Source organism: Leptinotarsa decemlineata, unplaced genomic scaffold (assembly GCF_025532065.1).
Source record: "Leptinotarsa decemlineata unplaced genomic scaffold, Ldec_3_MD MMD2_P_RNA_scaffold_5, whole genome shotgun sequence".
Lineage (NCBI taxonomy): Eukaryota > Metazoa > Arthropoda > Insecta > Coleoptera > Chrysomelidae > Leptinotarsa > Leptinotarsa decemlineata.
In genome coordinates this window covers 18,540,967-18,561,231 of record NW_027412532.1, presented here as the reverse complement: position 1 = coordinate 18,561,231, position 20,265 = coordinate 18,540,967, and the positions used below count along the sequence as shown (strand labels likewise).

Sequence of the window (20,265 nt, the reverse complement as noted above, 5' to 3'; positions counted from 1 at the left end):
ATGCATGACGGCGCTCCTCCTCATTTTAGTTTGATTGTGCGTGACCATCTGAACCATATTTTCCACAACAGATGGATTGGTAGAGGTGGGCCATATTCATGACCATCGCGGTCTCCGGATTTAAATCCATTGGATTTCTTTCTGTGGGGGCATCTAAAAAGCCTTGTTTACGCTACACCTATTCACACAAGAGATGCATTGTTGAATAGAATAACATTACATTGTGAAGCCATACGAAATGACCCTGGAATGCTATTTCAAGTACAGAGAGGGTGTCTTCGCAGACTAAGAAAATGTATAGAGAGAGAAGGTGGTCATATCGAGCAGTTTCTGTAGCGGATTTTTCATTTCTGTTTGCTCTTGAGGCTCTTGAGTTTCGTTAGTTAAACGTGTTTGCATTATAAAAATTCGTTATGAACATTTTACCTATCATTTCCATTTTCCTTAAAAACTAATATTTTCGAATAATGGTAGACATCTCAGGATAAATGTTGTTGAATTAACGTTATCATTATTATTTCTGCTTTGATAATTATTCATTTCAAATAATGGTGGACGAGCGGGTTTGATGTCGTCGAGTGAAACTACATTTTTATCAAGACTCGTTGCTCCGATCGACTTTCCACACGAGTACTTTTATTCATAAAATTGTCCAAGTAACCTTAATTTGTTGAAAAATATTGAAAAATATCTGTCATTTCAAAGTTTTGGGGTGTGGACCATCGGGGGTATTCCGTTCCTGACTTTGTAGCAAAACAACTGACTCCTGCATGAAAGCTCATCGAAGGAATTCATTTGTTTAGTCAATTACCAAAATTTGGATGATTTTGAATATTCACTTGAAAAGTTATCAAAGAAAAACATTTTTCATTTTGTAACTTCGAGGGCCCGTTACTTGGTAACGAAGGTTTTTAGGAAAAAAAGTTATGTGAAGTACTGGTGATATTTTGACCCCATCTATACATTCCCGAGAGGAAAAGAGGAAGTCCAGGGACACCCTGTATAGCTCTATATAGAATCATATTTAGATATAACTTGTACTAAATCAGTTATCAAGGCAAATATTATTATCCATTTTTATGCTTAATTCGTGGATTCGAGGGATCTTATTAATGTATATTTATTTGTTTGCTGGCTTCGTTCCTAACAAAAATGAGTGAATAATTACAGGAAATATTAATTGATCTTTCATTTTCTCAGGAAAATGGAGTACCCATATCACAATTTATTGTATTATTAGGCATTGAAAATCTATGTCATATCGGATCCATTCCGCTTGTTTTTGCAACATTGAATCTCAACTTTTTGACAGCTCGCGTAGGAATAATTCGTTTTTTCATCGAGTTTAGTTTGTGTGTGTTTTAAAAGTGTTCAGAGATATATCTGAATATTAACATGGTGCATTCTAGTGCTGATTTTAATTGTGCGGAAAGGCACAAGAAAACAGAAAGCGCATTGGTTTATAGATGAGTTATTTCATATAATGAGTTTAGGTTCCCAAAGGATAAAATGATGAGAAAAAAATGGGTGAAAGTATTAAAAAGAAAGAAGTACAATCCTTCTATTCTTTCAAGACTTTATAGAAATCATTTAAAAAGTGACTATAAATGAGAGGGGGACGAAAGTATTGAATTTGATGACAGTTTTTTATTTCAACTTCAAGTATTCTCTACATAAAGTATTATCTGGAGTTAATACTGTTGCTGAAAGTATGATGCATTTTCACTTCATTGAATTTCATCATATGAATAATGGTATTACCTCAGAAGCTTTTGTTGGATCAGTTCGAGTACAATAAATTCTGTCTATACTTGACTTCATCCAACGTTCCTCTCAAGTTTTGCAAGATTCAACAGATTACCCAAGCGAGTCTATAATGCTTGAATTTAGTAGCGATATCAGAAAGAGGTATATATGCAGGATTTTTTTTTAATAATAGATTGTAGTTGTACAGATTGAGCATTGTAGAATAAATCGAATATTTGAAATGATTCTTTAATCCAGTTTGCTATATTTTTTTATTTTCATAACTGTATATTATTAAATAATGCATAAAATCATAGTTTAGGTAAATATTTTGTGATCTTTCGACTTTGTGTACTGATTTTAGATATAGAACTTATTTCCAAACATGATTTTTTGTGTACATTTTATTCCATGTGGAAATTTTTCATTGATCGAAACGTTAATAGGTTCATATACACTTCCATAATTAAATTGATAATTATAGGCTTCGTCAATTTTACGATTTGGCAATGTTGATTATTTCTATTGTTCCTATTGGTCAATCGAACAAGAAGCGGGAATAGGGCCGTGACATTACCGCCGTACCACATTCGATTTTTAATAATTAATTACGGGAAAATTACGGTACTTAGAGAGCTGAAAAAAAGTGCACTATTTTTCAATTTGAAATTTCTATCAAGTGAATTATAAACCAAAAACATGAAACAAGCCCATTATCCGAGCTTGTAGTGTTTTCGCTAGTCTTAGTGTTAGCAAAGTCTATATTGTGTCCTGTCTCTTGATGATATTTGGACAGGCTGAGCTTGGGTCTGACTTTCAGACAGCAAGTTGATGTTCGCATACTATGCTTGTCACACGTCTGTTGGTCTGGCCAACATATGTTCTATGGCAATCGGGACAAGGAATTTCATATATACCCTGGAATTTGTTGACCATTTTCTATTATTATCTATTAAAGTGATTCTGATTGTTCAGTTTTTCCATCATTATTCATCTTTTTCATTTTTTCAGACTTTCAGGCCTTCCAACCGGGATATTGATATAGTGAACGAAAGACATGGGGATACAATTTACAAGCATCCCATAATACCTGGATATGAAGGTAGTCATTCATTGAAGAACACCTTATTACATTAATCAATCACCATATGGATTATATACTTCCAAGGAATATGTAAATCATTTTAATAACACCCTGTTGAGATATTCGTGGTTACCTTCTTCATATGATTATTATATTTCTTCACGGGTTCTGGGAAATCATATATCTCCTTTCCTTTCAATTTTGAAAAAGGATCGACATGGAACATAATAAATGATTTTCTTGCCCGAATTTATCAAAATATAGCTTGTGGACAGGTTGCCAAACATTTCAATTGATAAATTGTTGCATATATTTGTTATAGGATTCGTACCAAAGGAACATGGAAGATTTGGTCAAAGATATAGTGTACAAGCCATAGAGGCTCTTTCCGATTTTGAAAAGTTTCAAATGGCTGACAGGGAAGCTCAAAATCAGATAACGAAAATTGGATATCTTCAGAATAATAGCTGGGACCCAAAAACATTAGAAGATAAAGAGGTATATTGTTCTGAAAGGTTCAGTTGCAAAGTGTTGAATATCTTAAAAATTGAATACGGGTAATTAATATATGAAAGAATATAGTCCCTTCAAAGTTCAAATTCATCAATTCTGTTGAAAATAACCATCTTTAACGTGCAAGCAATCACGCAAAGTCTCAATTTTCAGTTAGCTCAAAGTCAATTCAAACTTCCATTACTTGAAGTGAGACCTGAATGTGGAGGACTTCTCAGGAATTTGCCAGTAACAGAAGCTCCTATAACTCCATCAAGACAATCACAGAGTCCTTATTTCTCAGATAACATTGATCCTGAGAAATATATGAAATCAGGTGAGAAACACTCTTTCATTCATAGAAGTTATTTTTAGGGTTTCCAGGACTTGATTTTTCAACGCTTCCTTCAAAAGAAATAACTGCTACCCCACTCTCCAATGATTTCATATGAATGTTTATATTATTTCGTGTTGTTATTTATATTTTATAGTAGAATGTCTTCAAAATATCCTGAGAGATATCCAGCAAACATAACCCTCAAAGTAATTATAAACAAACTTTCAAAAATTTCGAAATGGATATTATAATAATATGATATATGATGGAAGTCCATGATAAGATATTCACTAGAGAAAAACTGTTTGGTTAAAATCCCACAATAAAGTTTAACTTTAATACTTTGGATTTATTCATCTTGAAAACCAATCGTTTAAATTTAATTTAATCACTGAATTGCTCAGCAAGCACAAGTGTTCAACAGATTTGTGCTAGTCAAGATTCTCAATTTTCAAGACGATCCCATTCATGTAATAAATCACTGCTTTCATAAATTTACGAATAAACTCCACAGAGGGCAGCAGTGGAGCATAGTTATCTCTTACCAAGTCAAAACAGCCAAGCGAGCTGAGTCTTACTACTGACGCAACAGTTGTTAAAAATTGTCCCAGAGAGGCCAAGAACAACCACAACTGTTTTTTCTCTAGAGGAGATCAGACATAGGCAACTACGAATACTTTTTTTCACTACTTGGGAGCCGTGTGACTCGTCCATTTCTTCTAAGTCTCCGGAAAACTTTTGGGCTCGTTGTCTATGCTCCTTTGCTGCATTGTCTGCAGTGAAGGTCTTCATAAACAGCCCTATTTTGTTCAGGTGTCCTCTCAATGGACAGTATCCAGTGAGTCGCCCCGTGATTGTTTTGAACTGATCTCTTCTTTTTTGGAGCAGTTCTTCGGTTCTCGTCTCGGACGGTCCGTTTATAAAAGTTTTGACGAGTGTGTTCCCGGGTATGTTTTCCCAGTACTATTTATGTTTTTTATAGACTCGTTTACCAATCGGGTTCCATACCAAAGATTGTGGTACCCCCACAGCTGGTTCAGGGCCTATATATGGCTCATTAGCTCTTTCGTTGGCTGCGATGCCTGATACCCAGTGTCTGCGAGTGTCCTGATACCCAGTATATAGTTAATCTATTCCACAGTTCTACACGGCATTTCCAGACCAGTCTGGATGTCACTTTTGTGTGCCCCAATTGCAACCTGGCTCTCTGTGAACTACAAATATTTTCTTACGACGAGTAGAAGCAGTATGGCCCCACCAACCGACGAGAAGGTAGCATTTTCTCCCAAGCAGTAGACAAGAGGTCCCTATCCTGGCTATAGAAAACGCATTAACTTGTTTTGAATTTAGTTGATAGCTACAAATCAATGATTGATTTAGCAGATACAATTGTTGTGAATTAATTTCACATCTAGTATTGAAGTTGAGATTATTTATTGTTTTATATAGTTACCATTATTGTTGTCAGTTTTGTTTTTGATTAAAAAGCAGAAAAGTCAAATAGAATCTTATTTTGCCGAAAATAAGTAGTTTGCCCAAACATTTTGGTCCTTCGAGTTTTGTTCAGTACCTTTTCGAGTTGAAGACGCATTCTAAAAAGGAAATTATTGATTGCTGTCAAATTTGTAAAACCACAATTGAATGATGTCACGAGAGGAAGGTGCTGTTCGAAGAACTAGCAGAGCCACTGCTGGAATCCCGCCGTCGAAATATACGCCAAATGAATCAGTTGAGTCATCAAAATCTATCAAGTCAAGTAGATCAACTGCAAGTAAATTGAAAATATTGAAGTTAAAGAAGTTGCAGGCTGAAAATCAACTACAGAAAGAATTAGAAGATAGGCAATTGAAATTCGAACAACAAAAATTAGAATATTTAGAACGTGAAACTGAAAGAGAGCTAGCTATTTTGGAGATTCAAACGTCTATAGAAGCAGAAAAATCTTCAAAAAGCATTGAAAGTAGTAGTGAGCAAAGTGAAAGTGTGGAAAGTAGCATACATAAAAAAAGCATTGAAAGAAGTAGCAGAATGAATTCTCTTCCATACGCCAAGTTATCAGATATTTCAATAGAAAATACTCATGTCAAAGTTGTTGACTGGTTATTGGAAAATAGTTTTCCGTATTCAAAGCAGTCAAACCCAGAAACCGAAAAATTAATGAATGAACCTATCACAACACATCAGTTTATGAAAGAATTCACTTCAGCAATGACAGATGCTTTCAAATCAGTAACCAAACAAAATCAAATCCACAACGAATCTTCTAAGGTATCCTGCAGGAATGTTGTGGGGAAATAACTTCCTTATTTCTACGGAAATGTTGAGGATTGGCCTATGTTTATTTCTCTATATCAACGATCCACTGAAACATGTGCTTACTCTGATGAAGAAAATTTGCTACGTTTACAAAAAGCCCTGAAAAATGAAGCTTTAGATGCAGTGAAGCCACTATTTGTATCTCCAGATAATCTCAATGACATACTTAAGACGTTAGAGGCTAGATTTGGACGACCTGAATTTATAATGGAATCCATGATGAATAAAGTGAAATCATTACCACCCGTAAATACTCGTTCTCCAATATCCTTTATAAAATTTGCCAATTCGGTTCTTAATCTTACTATCACTGCAAAATCGTTGAAAATGGAAACATATATCAACAATAGCCAACTTCTTAGTCAGCTCGTTCAAAAATTGCCAGAACACCTTCAGTTCCAGTGGGCAAGAATTATTGTCAAGAAATACAAAGACATACCTACACCATCGTTGAGAGAGTTTTCAGAGTGGTTACAAGAAGAATCTTCAGCAGCTTGTTTGTTATGTAAACCTTCTATTTCACATTCTGCATCAACAGTCCCGTATATGGACAAGAAAAATAAAACGAACGTTTTCACTGGAACAGAAAACTCATCAATGGAAAAGTACTGCCGATTTTGCTCTAAATCTACTCATTCCATATACAAATGCGACCATTTCCTGCGTCTCGACACTGATAAGAGATGGGAATGGGTGAAAGAACAAAAAGTTTGCTTTTCTTGCCTCAATTCGTCTCATCGTACTTTCAAATGTAAAAATCGAAGACGTTGTGGTCTGCATAAATGCGAAAAATACCATAATCGCTTACTCCACCCGAATAGTGTTGTAAATCCAAACCAATTGCAGGGATACAACTTGCAAACTCAGTTAGCCGCTTCCAATATCACAGCTGAGAAGAAAGAAGAGGAATCACAGAATCCTGATTGTTTTAATAATGAGCATTTTCTTCAGATTCTAACCGAATATAAAACCGTTTTACTTCGAATAGTTCCTGTCACTGTCATCGGCCCCAAAAAGTCGATGAAAACATATGCGCTCTTTGATGAAGGAAGCACGGTTACATTGATGGACTCTAACCTTGCCGAGGAGATAGGAGTGAATGGTGTAAATGATCCATTAAAAATGTATTGGACCAATTGTACTTCCTATACAGACGACCAATCGAAACGTGTCAATTTGAAAATTCAGGGAACGCTCAATCAGGAAATTTTTGACATGTCAAATGTAAGAACAGTTTCAAATTTGAAGCTTCCTGTTCAATCTGTAGATGTCAAAAATTTAGCGACAACTTGGAATCATCTGTCACGAATTCCATTGGTCAATCTCAGGAACGCAAAACCGCTGATTCTGATTGGCCAGGACTACATCGATTTAACAATAGCCAGAGATGTTATACAGGGGCCTCCCAATGCACCTGTTATTTCAAAATCCAAATTAGGATGGGTGGTTCATGGAAACTCTTCATATTTCAAACATCGAGTCGACTCTCATTATTCTATGACATGTTATATGAAAAATGATGTTTCTGAAGATGACGAATTGAAAGAACTAATAAATGAAACTATTCTGATGGATAATTTGGGAGTTGAAAATGACAAATTCAATCATATTTCAGAAGAAGACAAAAAAGCGTTCCAACTCATGGAAGAAACATGTCGCCAAGTAGAGAACAATCACTGGGAAATTGGTTTGCTTTGGAAGAAACAAAATATCGATTTGCCAGACAGCAGAGCTACCGCGTTGAATAGATTATTAACTGTAGAGAAGAAAATGCAGAAAGATCAGCATTTTGGAGAGCAATATTCCAAAAAAATAGAAAATTTCGTTGAAAAAGGATACGCAAAAGTTTTGACTTGCGAAGAAGCCGCCGTTACGTCTCACAAAACCTGGTATTTGCCACACTTTGCAGTAAAACATCCTAGTAAACCACAAAAATTCAGATTTGTATTTGATGCCAGAGCCAAAATAGATGGAATCAATTTGAACGAAAATTTATTAAAAGGTCCTGATCTTTTGAATTCCTTAGTAAACATTTTATTCAATTTTCGTCAAAATCGAATAGCTGTAATGGGAGACATCGAAGAAATGTTTTTAAGGATATACATACGAAATGAAGATCAAGATTCGCAGCGTTTTCTGTGGAGGGGAAGAAATAAAGACGGACCTATCCTTACTTACCAAATGAAATCCATGATTTTCGGAGCAATCTGTTCTCCAAGCTCTGCGATCTACGTCCTTCGTGAAAATGCTAAAAAACATGGAAAGAAACATCCAGAAGCAGTGAAAGCTATTGAAAAATATCATTACATGGATGATTACTTAGACAGTTTTGAAAACGAAGCAGAAGCCATTGAAATTGTTCTCGAAGTCATAAACATCCATAATCAAGGCAAATTTAGGATGATAAACTGGGTCAGCAATTCTAGTCATGTCCTGACAAATATACCAGCTGAAATACTATCCAAAAGTAATACCGATACTGAAAAGTTACCCACGTCTGAAAGAACTTTAGGTTTAATATGGGATACAAAAGATGATCTTCTCAGTTTTCCTGATACATTTTTGAAAAAACATGAAAAAATAATTGTAACAGACAATATTCCCACGAAGAGAGAACTATTGAAAGTGGTAATGTCAGTTTATCATCCACTTGGCCTGTTAGCAGCTTTCACTATACAAGCCAGAATTTTGATGCAGGAAGTATGGTCACATAAAATTGCTTGGGATGATAAAATCACTCCTGATCTATTTAGAAAATGGAAATCTTGGCTATCTGCAGTGTATAAAATAAAAAATTTGAGAATTCCTCGATGGTATGGATTCAGCAGTCAAATTGTTGAAATTCAACTACATACTTTCACGGATGGCAGTGAAAAAGGATATGCTGCAGTGTCATATTTTCGAATGAAAGACTCCAGTGATCAGATTAAAACGTCTTTGGTAATGGCTAGGTCAAGAGTCACTTCTTTGAAACCCATGACAGTACCTAGAATTGAACTTCAAGCAGCTCTTCTTGGATCAAGATTGGCTAAAACTATCGAAAATGGCCACAGCATAAAAATAGATAAAAAATTCTTTTGGATTGATTCTAAAATAGTTTTAAGTTGGATTAAGTCGCACCCAAGGAGTTATAAGACTTTTGTTGCCAACAGAATTGGAGAAATTTCTAATAATACAAATCCTGATGAATGGCATTGGCTACCGACAAAGTTCAATGTAGCAGATGAAGCGACCAGGGGTGTCTGGAACATTGATAACTTTCAGAATTGGTTTGAAGGTCCTCAGTTCTTGACTTCAGAAGAGATTAAATGGCCTCATGCTGAAGAAAAGATAGAAGATGGTACAGAAGTAGAAAAAAAGAAGAATTTTGCTTTTGTAATCAACAAGAGATGTGAAGAAATTATCAATTTTTCAAGATTTTCGAATTATTTACGACTTGTCAGATCAGTCGCTTGGGTGATAAGATTCATTCATCTCATGAAGAAGAAAATTGGTCTACCAACTCCTGAGATTTTCACAGAGCTAACGGTTGAAGAATTTGAAAAGGCTGAACTTGAAATTATTAGGCAATCACAAATGAGTTGTTTCTTCGAAGATATTGAGAGACTCAATCGTATGAAGAATCATAGAAAACAAAGTCGTCTTCGAAATTTGAATTTATTTATCGGCCAAGACAATATTTTGAGACTAAGTGGACGGTTGGATGAAGCACAACACCTAGATATCAATATGAGACAACCAATTGTTCTGGATTCAAGAAACTGGATGACCAAGTTGTTGATAAGACATTATCATAAACTGAATCATCATCAGGGAAGAGAACAAATCATAAACCATTTGAGGGAAAGATTTTGGATAATCAACGTTAGATCAGCAGTTAAAGCTTGTATATCATCCTGCATTATATGTAAGAAGAAAAACGCCAGGGTTGAAACTCAGCAGATGGGACTAATTCCCGACTTTAGGACAGTACAACAATGCAGGCCATTCATGATTACAGGCATGTATTATTTTGGCCCAATGACAGTAACAATTGGTAGAAGGAAGGAAAAGAGGTACGGGGTTATCTTCACCTGTATGTCAACGAGGGCAATTCATTTAGAACTGGCTTCTTCCCTTACTACGGATTCTGCCATCATGTCAATTCGTAGATTCATTTGTAGAAGAGGTAATCCATCAGAAATACACTCTGATAATGGATCAAACCTCTGCGGAGCTGAAAAAGAAATGAAACAAGCCATCAAAGAACTAGATTCAAACCGAATTCAACAGTTTTGCTGCATTCGTCATATAAAATGGTTCAAGAATCCACCGGCAGCAAGTCATATGGGAGGAATATGGGAAAGAATGATTAAATCTGTTAAAAGTGCCCTAAAAGTAATTCTTACCCAACAGAGCCCAAAAGAAGAGATTTTGCATACTCTTATAGTTGAAATTGAGTATACAGTGAACAGCCATCCCTTAACTTATGTGTCTTCTGATCATCAAGATGTGGAAGCTTTGACACCCAATCACTTCCTTATTGGAAAGTCCAATGAAGTGAATCCACTAGGTATTTCTGCTGATACAAATTCACATCTTAGAAAACAATGGCGAGTGGCACAAAGATATGCGGACCTTTTCTGGAAACGGTGGATACGAGAATATGTACCCTCGCTGATAAAGAGAAGCAAGTGGCAGTTCAATAGTAGCGATGTTGCAGAAGGAGACATCGTCATTATTGCGGATGATAGTTTTCCCAGAAACTCATGGCCAAGGGGAAAAGTTACGCGAATTTTTCCTGGTCCCGATGGCAGAGTACGGGTAGTCGAAGTGACTACAGCAACAGGAGTTTATCGTCGTCCTATCACAAAAATCATTTTGTTGAAGCCAAAGCAGTAATTTGCGAGCCCCGGAGGATGTTGTGAATTAATTTCACATCTAGTATTGAAGTTGAGATTATTTATTGTTTTATATAGTTACCATTATTGTTGTCAGTTTTGTTTTTGATTAAAAAGCAGAAAAGTCAAATAGAATCTTATTTTGCCGAAAATAAGTAGTTTGCCCAAACAACAATGGCTTCTTAAAGTAGTATCCTAACGATCGAGATGAGTAAGGAAATAACCTGAAGAAAGGGGTAATGAATTGTCTACCAACAAATATTTATAACGGTGGATCTGGGAATTATGCGGAAGGATTAGCGAGGATATATAAATTGGATCTTCACAAGAGTTGTCTTTCAGTTATTTTAGAGTATCAGGACAGACTGAAGTAAAGTGTTTAGTGAAGTTCTGTAAACCAGGTGTGTTATTGAAAATGGGTTACTTTGATAAGTTTCTTCTGCCATGAATAAAACTTTGTAATATAAACCGTATTTTCGGAAACACTCGAGATTTTCAAAAACACTTTGTATATAGCTTAACGTTTATGTCAAAGTTTTGAATGTCATTTATGAGAAAAACCCGATGAAACTTTGTATGACTAATCAAAAATCATGTATGATCGACTGTATAATTCGTATTTACAGCAGCAGAGGTATACAACAGGTCCAGGCAAACGTAAGATTTTTATAAGCCACAAATTTCTGGTAAGGAAAATGTCGCAGAAATTCCCAGTGAACTGACATAATGAAACGTTGAAAATGAATAAGCAGTCAAAAAACTAAGCCTAGATCGTGTTTTGATTTGAATAATTGGATAAAATTATTCACTTTCCTATACTTACGACCTTTAAAAGTCCGACAGAACGAATCCAAACATTGTTATTCAACGAGTTAGATAGATGCATGAGAATAAATGGTCCCATCGAAAAAAATTAAAAAATCTGATGTTTGTTGTCAGGATTTTATGGGTCAAGATAATTGTCCAATATAACGGGATATCGTCCAAACCGTCTGAATAAAAATAATCTATTTATTTTATATGCTGATGCATTCCTTTGAAAGGTTATTTTCCATGATTTGAGAAAATGGGAAAATCCGTAGAAAACAAAAAATAAAATTTTTTGAAAATCTTCAGAATGGTTTTGAATATTACTTGCCAGGTCGGTAGCCAGGCGGTTCGACGTGGGTGCTTTGTTCATTCACTCGAATTGACTACCATATTGGTCGGTGGTTCAAGCCCTAGTCCGAACGATCGATTTTCACTTGCTATCGTCCAACCCGTGTTAGGAATCACACGTTAAAAGGTAATACCTCGTTAATCCTTAGCTCGCACAAGTTTCTACTTCTGAGGGTTGCCGTTCGTAGGGGTGCGATAGCTGGTTAACGGATAAACAGATTTTTAAAACAGACACAACATACCCCAAAACAGAAAAACAACTAATGAATTAATGAATCGAAGAGGTTTTGTATTAAAGTGTATAATATTTTAAAATTCTTGCAGAGCGCTTTCGACTTTCGTCATCATCAGTGCTCACTTGTCAGGCAACAGGAAGTATCAAGATAAGTGAATTGTACATTGTAATATTTTAACCATGTGTAATATTTGAACCATTTGAACCATGTGGTTCAGTCAAAGATACTTTGACTGAACCACATGGCCTCAATCCAAAAATGTATTTTCTTGGCTATAAGCCTATTTTGTTTTATATAATTCAAATATTACAATGTACAATTCACTTATCTTGATACTTCCTGTTGCTTAACAAGTGAGCACTGATGATGACGAAAGTCGAAAGCGCTTTGCAAGAATTTTAAAATATTATACACTTTAAAACAAAACCTCTTCGATTCATTAATTCAAATAAGTGTATTCAGTTTTTCCAAATCCTTTTAACTAATCAATTTTTTGGTAGGTAATATAAATAGTTTGGTAATGACATCCAAAAATATGAAATTTTTTTTGATCATTTTGAGAAAACGTAGGTATATCTGACGAAAATTGAGAAAATTTTAAGTGATTCTTCTAGTAATATCCAAAAATATATAATGACAAATTTTGTTCATTTTTATGAGTACTACAAAAAATCCAATTTTTTTTTAGGTGAATTGTTCAGATTGTTCGAAATGAACTAAAAGTATTTTTCAAATATTTCTGAAATAATGAAGTGATGAAAATTACTCTTCGTTGATTTGCTTCTGTGTGGTTGTGAAACTATATTATATAATTGCCGTGTATAATGATCATGAATCGATTTGATTTCGTCGAAACACAGTACTGAATGTTTTTTCACCGTTGGAGGAGGTCAACTTATCTGCAGGATGCCACGGAAATATTTGGAGAAATGAGAAGAGAGAAGAGGATCATGGACCAATCTTTGCCAAGATTGAAAGCACGTGCTTGAAGATCCGCCAAGACATGAAGAATACCCACAATAGAAAGCACACAATAGAAAATTAGTGAGGAAATAATGCCCAAAAGCAAACAGAAAACAGGACAACTATGAAGCCGCCAACATCATCAACGTGAGTTCCCGCCAGCAGCGCCCGCTAACGGAAAGAGAGGAATCCTTATTGAGGAAAGCCCCAAACTTCGACATTGTTCCAACATCTAACATCAGCAATGAAGAACGTAGAACTTTGAACGGCCTACACCATCAAGATCCTACCTGCAGATAAAAGAAACGCTACTGTGGTGATGAATACTGTTCTCTACGAACACAAGATCGAAGAGGTTCTTCAGAAGGGACAATACACCAAGATCGTACGAGACCCTACTGCATCAATTGAAAGGAAGTTGTACCAGATTTTCAAAAAACACCAAGTTTATTTTTCGGAGAAGAACAGATCATCGCTAACTCCGCAACTTAGTTAGCCCCCTCACTGTATGGACTACCCAAAATCCACAACGTTTCGCTCAGACCGAAAATAAGCTCCAGAGATTCGGTTACTCAAAACTTGTCTAGATTTTTACTCCCCATAATACAACCATTACAAGGAAAAACATCATCTTTTGTGAAGAATTCAAGGCATTTCGTCGAACTACTAGGGACAATTGAAGTCACACAGCAACTAACCAATTTCGACGAGGAAAGCCTTTACACCAACGTTTCGGTCGAAGAAGCACTCCAAATCATCCAAAGATGGAGACCTAGAAGATAGAAAGAACTTACCTATAGAAATAATTATGGAATAACTAGGATGCTGTGTACGATACTGTCATTTCCAACTGAATGACGAATTCTTTACACAAGATGAGGGAATGCCAATGGGATCGCCACTTCCAGCAGTCATCCTTAGACGTATTGGTGAAGAGGGCCGACACTTAGTGGGAAACATCTGTATACCGAAAACCAACTCACACGGGACAGTATCTGAAGCACGAATCTAGCCACCATCAAGACTGAAAGAGGAATTATCAAGACTCTATTAGACCGTGCTTTCGGGCTCTGTAATACAAAGGAAGTTTTCGAGAAGGAACTAGACATCATCAAAAATTATCTTCAACGGAATGGCTACTCCAAAGCGTTGGTAGAACAGACTTTGGCTGAAAGACAGCAGGAGGAAGAGAAGTCGTCACAACCAGTGCTTGCACTTCCCTACATCAGAGGATACGAAGAATTGGCTCCAAGTACAACATCAGAACCTGCTTCAGATCCGGAAACACCATTCGTAGCAGCCTCACGAAAACCAGGCCACTAAACGCGGACTGTGATTACAAGAATTGCGTTTACCGAATACCCGGTGAGTGCGGAAAATCCTGTATCGAAGAAAGTAAGAGGCCATTGAACGTTCGAATTGCCGAGCACAAGAAAACACACATCGAGGAAAAACCAGTAAATCAGGAAAAGCAGAGCATGCTTGGACCCATCAACATAACATCGAGTGGTCCCAAGCTGAGATCATACACAGGGAGGAACTTTGGTTATGGGGAAAATTCAAAGAAGCTGCATACATGCTGTCCAACAATGTATTCAGCCAAGATAGCGTAGAGATACGCAACATATGGAAACCCATAATTAAGCGAAAAATGGACAATTCCCGCCAAACGGTCATCTCTTGCTAAATCGGTGAAGCGGAAAAAGGAAAGCGGGGATAAGTGAAAGTACTCGAATGATCGATAAATAGTCATCTCTCGGAGGAAGTAACTTGGCTTGCAATCTCTGATTTTTTATTTTTATTTTTTGTTCAATTGTTCTATTTTTACTTGTATTTCATTTAAGGTTTTTTTGCTTAATATAATTATTATTTTCGGCAATTCTATTTTAATTATGTTCTTTCAGGGTTTTCAAATCATTTTATATAATATCAGGCAATGAAAGTCTGAACTAATGAAAATCATCGTGAAACATTGTCAATCACCTTCAAACAAACTAAATGTTTTTATTATCTTCAAATTATGAATGAACATGCATACTTTGAAATGATATATTTCCCTAATATCAAATAATTTTCTAGGTTTATAAGATTGCTGGTCCTCTTTGTCTGATTCAGCTTGTATATAGATTTTATGATTTCATTTTGTAACCGTTGCAAAGGTTCCAAATGAACTTTTTTTGCTCTTCCGCTGGTTTAAATAAATAGTCATTAAAAAATATCACTGGAGTTTTTTCATAACACCAAAACGTTTTTCGTGTTTCGATCACCAAGTGATCATCTTCAAGAGGAAGTTTCCTGTTGGGAAAAAACTCTAGTAATATTCTTTATTACGCCAAAGGTTCCAAACAGTGCATCACAAGTAAATAGTCATTACATTTCAAACATTTTTCAGGATTCACTGGCCATGTTCCATTTGGTTATGCCGCCTTTGGCAAAACTAATGAAGCAATGACGAATAGTGCCCTTTGCGATTTTACCTCAAATTACAGAAAAAGGCTGAGTAACGAATGGGCTCCCGTTCAGATTGAGAAACCTAATCCCCCTCTTTTGATTCAGCCCGAAGAAATATATCACAAGAATGTTGGGCAATTACCTAACTATGGAGGACATATACCAGGAGCGATATTCAGGTAATGTTGTTCTTTAGGGCTTATGGGACTTTTGTGAATGAACATGGGCTGTACTATTATAGAAAAGGATAAAATTATGGAATGAAATTTGCTCCACCTGTTGTCTGCAAAATGATGAACAACTATGAATATATTGAGTTCAATACCAATAGTTACCAATTCTTGGAGCTGAAAATGGCCCGATCTGCTGAAATCGAGGCTTGGTGATCGAATGAGAAACAAAAGTACCCTGTATCAACGAAAGGACAGAGAGCCATATCCTTTGCTACGAAAATATGTTGAATTCTTTTGAACGCGGTACAGCACTGAATGTGAATTCGACTTCTTGATAGGCAAATTGTTTCTTATGAAGAGGTTTGTCTGCTGAAGATTATCTTCTCGTATAGGAATTTTAATTTTACCATTATATTCAGTATGGTTAAGAATTTGGTTTACTCAATGAACTAGTCTTTGTTATGAGAGCCTCCATGCTTTCGAACTACATCTGAGGATGAAACTGGTTTTAAATAACTTTTTTTGTAAAGGCTCTATTCGACAAGGACATTATAATCAAATGGAAAAACTCCATCTTCGTCGATTGAAAGGTTTGAAATTGTCAATTGATTACTTCTTTTTGAGTTGTGCTAGGCTCCTACTAGATCTGTCAGGATCCCTCAATGTCGCTTCCATAGGGTCTTTCAACAGGGACTACCGAACTTTCACAATCGATATGGGCCACTGCTTGGTTTGAATATTTGACTGGCGGCGTCATCGTTCTATATTTCTTTGAGAACGAAGTTGGTCAGGCCATCACTGGCCTGAACTGGATGATCTGGGCACCAACGGCATGTGGTTTCAGCAGGACGGCGCTACATGCCACACAGCTCATGTCACATTAGTCCAGTCATTATAGTAAGTTCACCTCGGAATTCGAGATACCCAGCTGTAAGTCTGTAAATACTTGTATATTGACACCCTAAAAGTTGTCTCAATATCTACATATGGTAGGGTGTAAGCAACTATTAAATTTCAAGGTCAAAGGTTACAAAAATAGGTTTTTTGCGCTTTTTTTTGGAAATATCTCATTTCCTATGGGTTTTTTGCTATTTGTATTTATTATCAATATTGTAGAGTACAAAATTCTCTACAAATTTTGTTTAAAAAAATTTTTTATACGGTGAACCGTTTTCGAGATAAAGGGCGGAGAGCACGCGGTCCCAGCATCACTTCAGGTCAACCGGTGCCTCCGGTCGAAAACGCGCCATATATAGTTGATGAACTATCGATAAATCAATGATTATTAATATTTGTCAATTTTTATTAACTATTATATTATATTTTATCATTTTTTTCCTAACTTATCCACTTTTTATTCAGTATTAATTTATTTAACAACACTTACCTGTCCATGTAATTGCAGAATTGTTAATGAAAATATAGGAATTATATTTGAATTTTAACCTAATTAATATTTATAACTTCTTACATGATGAAAAAAAAAACAAATAAATTATGAATTAATCTTTTTATTAAAAAATATCATTGAATACATTTATTTTTATTGAAAGTAAAGAAATGGAATAAAGGGTACAAAAACTACAATTTATAATTTTAATCATCTTCTTCCTCTTCATCGTAGTCTTCTGGCTGCTGGTAAATTTCAAACTGGTCTTCATTATCGTCTTCAATGACATTTGTCTCAAGTTCTTCCATGATTTCGGTGTCAAAGGTTCCATCTTCGTTAATGTCGCTCTGATATGGTAGAGCATTGAGACAAGCTTGCCCATTACATTGGCCACAAGCTAAAGAGCATTGCAAGCCCGCTTTCCTGCATCCGCATCGCGAACCACAACCACTCTTGCAGTTGCAGAAAATTGTATTTAGCAAATCTTCTGGAGCAGGTGGTAAAATTGTCATGATAGGCTCCAGAAAATCGTTTCGCATTGCCCAACCCCATACCTGGGGTTCCAAATCATGTCCTAACCAAGTTTGAACTTGATAATATACACGGTTGAAATGTTGATGAGCAGCTGCACTTGTTGGTGGAATATTTGAAAGCTGCACAGGTTTATTAAGTTTTGTAGACTTGACGTAATGCATATAACGAAGATGATCGAGACTTTTCACAGATTTCGGAGCATTATAGACTGCCAATAAGGTTTGAGTTCCACTCTCTAATAATCTCTGGGCCGAACAATTTTCTTCCTCAAATGCTGCAGCTAGTTCATCCAAATTTGTCAGTTTCTCAAAAACTTTTAAAAATGATTTTTTTCCTTTTTAAAAAGCGCAGAAGTTGTGTCACAGCCACTTAATGTTTTTCTCTTAATTATTTTTTAATTTTAGTAAACGGTTATCAGTATTATCGAATAGATATAGATTTAATGCATGAAGAAAATGATAAAATAGAATATAATAGTTAATAAAAATTGACAAACATTTATAATCATTGATTTAGCGATAGTTCATCAACTATATATGGCGCGTTTTCGACTGGAGGCACCGGTTGACCTGAAGTGATGCTGTGACCGCGCGCTCTCCGCCCTCTATCTCGAAAACGGTTCACCGTATAAAAAATTTTTAAACAAAATTTGTAGAGAATTTTGTATTCTACAATATTGATAATAAATACAAATAGCAAAAAACCCATAGGAAATGAGATATTTCCAAAAAAAGGCGCAAAAAAACGATTTTTGTGACCTTTCACCTTGAAATTTAATAGTTGCTTACACCCTACCATATGTAGGTTTTGAGACAACTTTTAGGGTGTCAATATACAAGTATTTACAGACTTACAGCTGGGTATCTCGAATTCCGAGATTCTTACCTAATTTAAGCTTAAATGACTGGATTACATTGTATATTCCGCACGAGCGATTTGAGGGCATGGTCACCCCACGTTTCGCGCGACCATTCGCGCGGCACCGTTTGCAGGCCACGGACAGTCACGTTCGCCGCCGCGACCAGGTGTCTGACAGCTAAATGTCTATCGAAATTATCTCGATATTGCTCAGAAAGTAATAGTTTTTTGGTTCAAGATGTAATATTTGGAAGAGATTGTGGAGTACATTATTTGAATAAGAATCGGGGTATTGATGGAGAATTCCACAAGAAAATTTTTTTGAGTATACCAGATTGAGAATTGAAACCTTCGATTATATTCTTATGAATATTCAACTAGAATTGGAAAAAAAGTTAATGCCAATATAATTTTAAGTGCCGCTGAAAAATCGTTTTGACATTAAGGTATGTACTTACCTATCTATACATATCCATCTATATTAATCTATATTTATCTATATACCTATGTATAAAGGTAATATTTAATTAGCTTATCATATTTTGGAGAATTACCTATAGTATCTATCAGTATGAACAACTTTTCCCAAGAAAGTAATGGTCGCAAAGAGATTGTGTTATAACTAAATTCATTTGGAACTATCTTTGCCTAAAATAATATCAGCTAATTAAATATTTCATGAAATAAAAACACTTTCAGATAATTATGTTATTTATTGCAAACATCTAAATTATATGACAGCAATTTTTTGTACAACTAAACCAAAAAACAACTTCTGACTTGTAATTGACGGTAGAATGAATAATAAATTTTTAACTTTTTAAACAGTTTCTTTTTGGTTCTTTTCAATCATTATGAATTATAATAATCAGACAGTCTTTTACTTATATTTAGAATCTTATATTCTAAATCTGGAAATGTTATTTTCATTTCTTCCCACAATCTCTTCACTACATGTTTAAATTTATGATGTGGATGGCCAGACTTCCAAATAGCTGGTCTAGCTGCTATTTCAGCAATAAAAATCTCGATGTTCATTTTTCGCTGCGAAAACAACTAAACTCACTATTCGCTGCGACTGCCGCTCGACTCCGTGGCTCGCGCCGCGCCGTATTGATTCATGCCTTTGTTTTGCTCGCCCGCCGCGCCGCAAGTCGCCCACGCGGTTCGCTCGGTACATTTCGCTGGCCGCTTCGCCCGTTGCCGTTGACTTCATAAGTACATTGTACATTGCTATGCGTTTATTTCAGTCGCTAGACGCTTTGCCGTTCGCATCGCGTGAATATTCGCATCAGCGAATGTCCCGTGGCTAGGCTATAAGTTTAAATAAAGGAAGCGCTTGAAGAAAGTCCTTATAGATGAAAATTTTGCGTTTTTCCCCTACTTATCTTGAAGCTAGAAAAACGTCTTTAACGGCTCGTTGAAAACGTTTCTGTCTTGCTTAAGATAAGCCACCATTCTCTGAGAGCATGCCAATGAAAAGTGTTTACCAAATATAATAATCACACAGAAGACGGTTTGCATCAAAAGGAGCGACCCCACACCCTGATAGTTCCCAGGAATTAATATCTTGTTGCTTCCGTATCGCTCGAGAATGATGGCCCTCCTCCACGCTGTAGTTCCTATCCCCATCAGCTTTGCCCTAAG

The 20,265-nt window shown here is 35.9% G+C and overlaps 1 protein-coding gene across 1 annotated transcript in view; it reads left to right on the top strand.

Moving 5' to 3' along the window:
- Positions 1–20,265, top strand: part of LOC111502656 (CIMIP2 protein CG18335) — a 28,975-nt gene that overhangs the window by 7,146 nt on the left and 1,564 nt on the right. The window contains exons 3-6 of the mRNA XM_074169668.1: positions 2,758–2,848; positions 3,153–3,328; positions 3,497–3,659; positions 15,605–15,842. Of these exons, the coding sequence (XP_074025769.1) occupies positions 2,758–2,848; positions 3,153–3,328; positions 3,497–3,659; positions 15,605–15,842 (668 nt within the window). The remainder of the gene's footprint in view (positions 1–2,757; positions 2,849–3,152; positions 3,329–3,496; positions 3,660–15,604; positions 15,843–20,265) is intronic.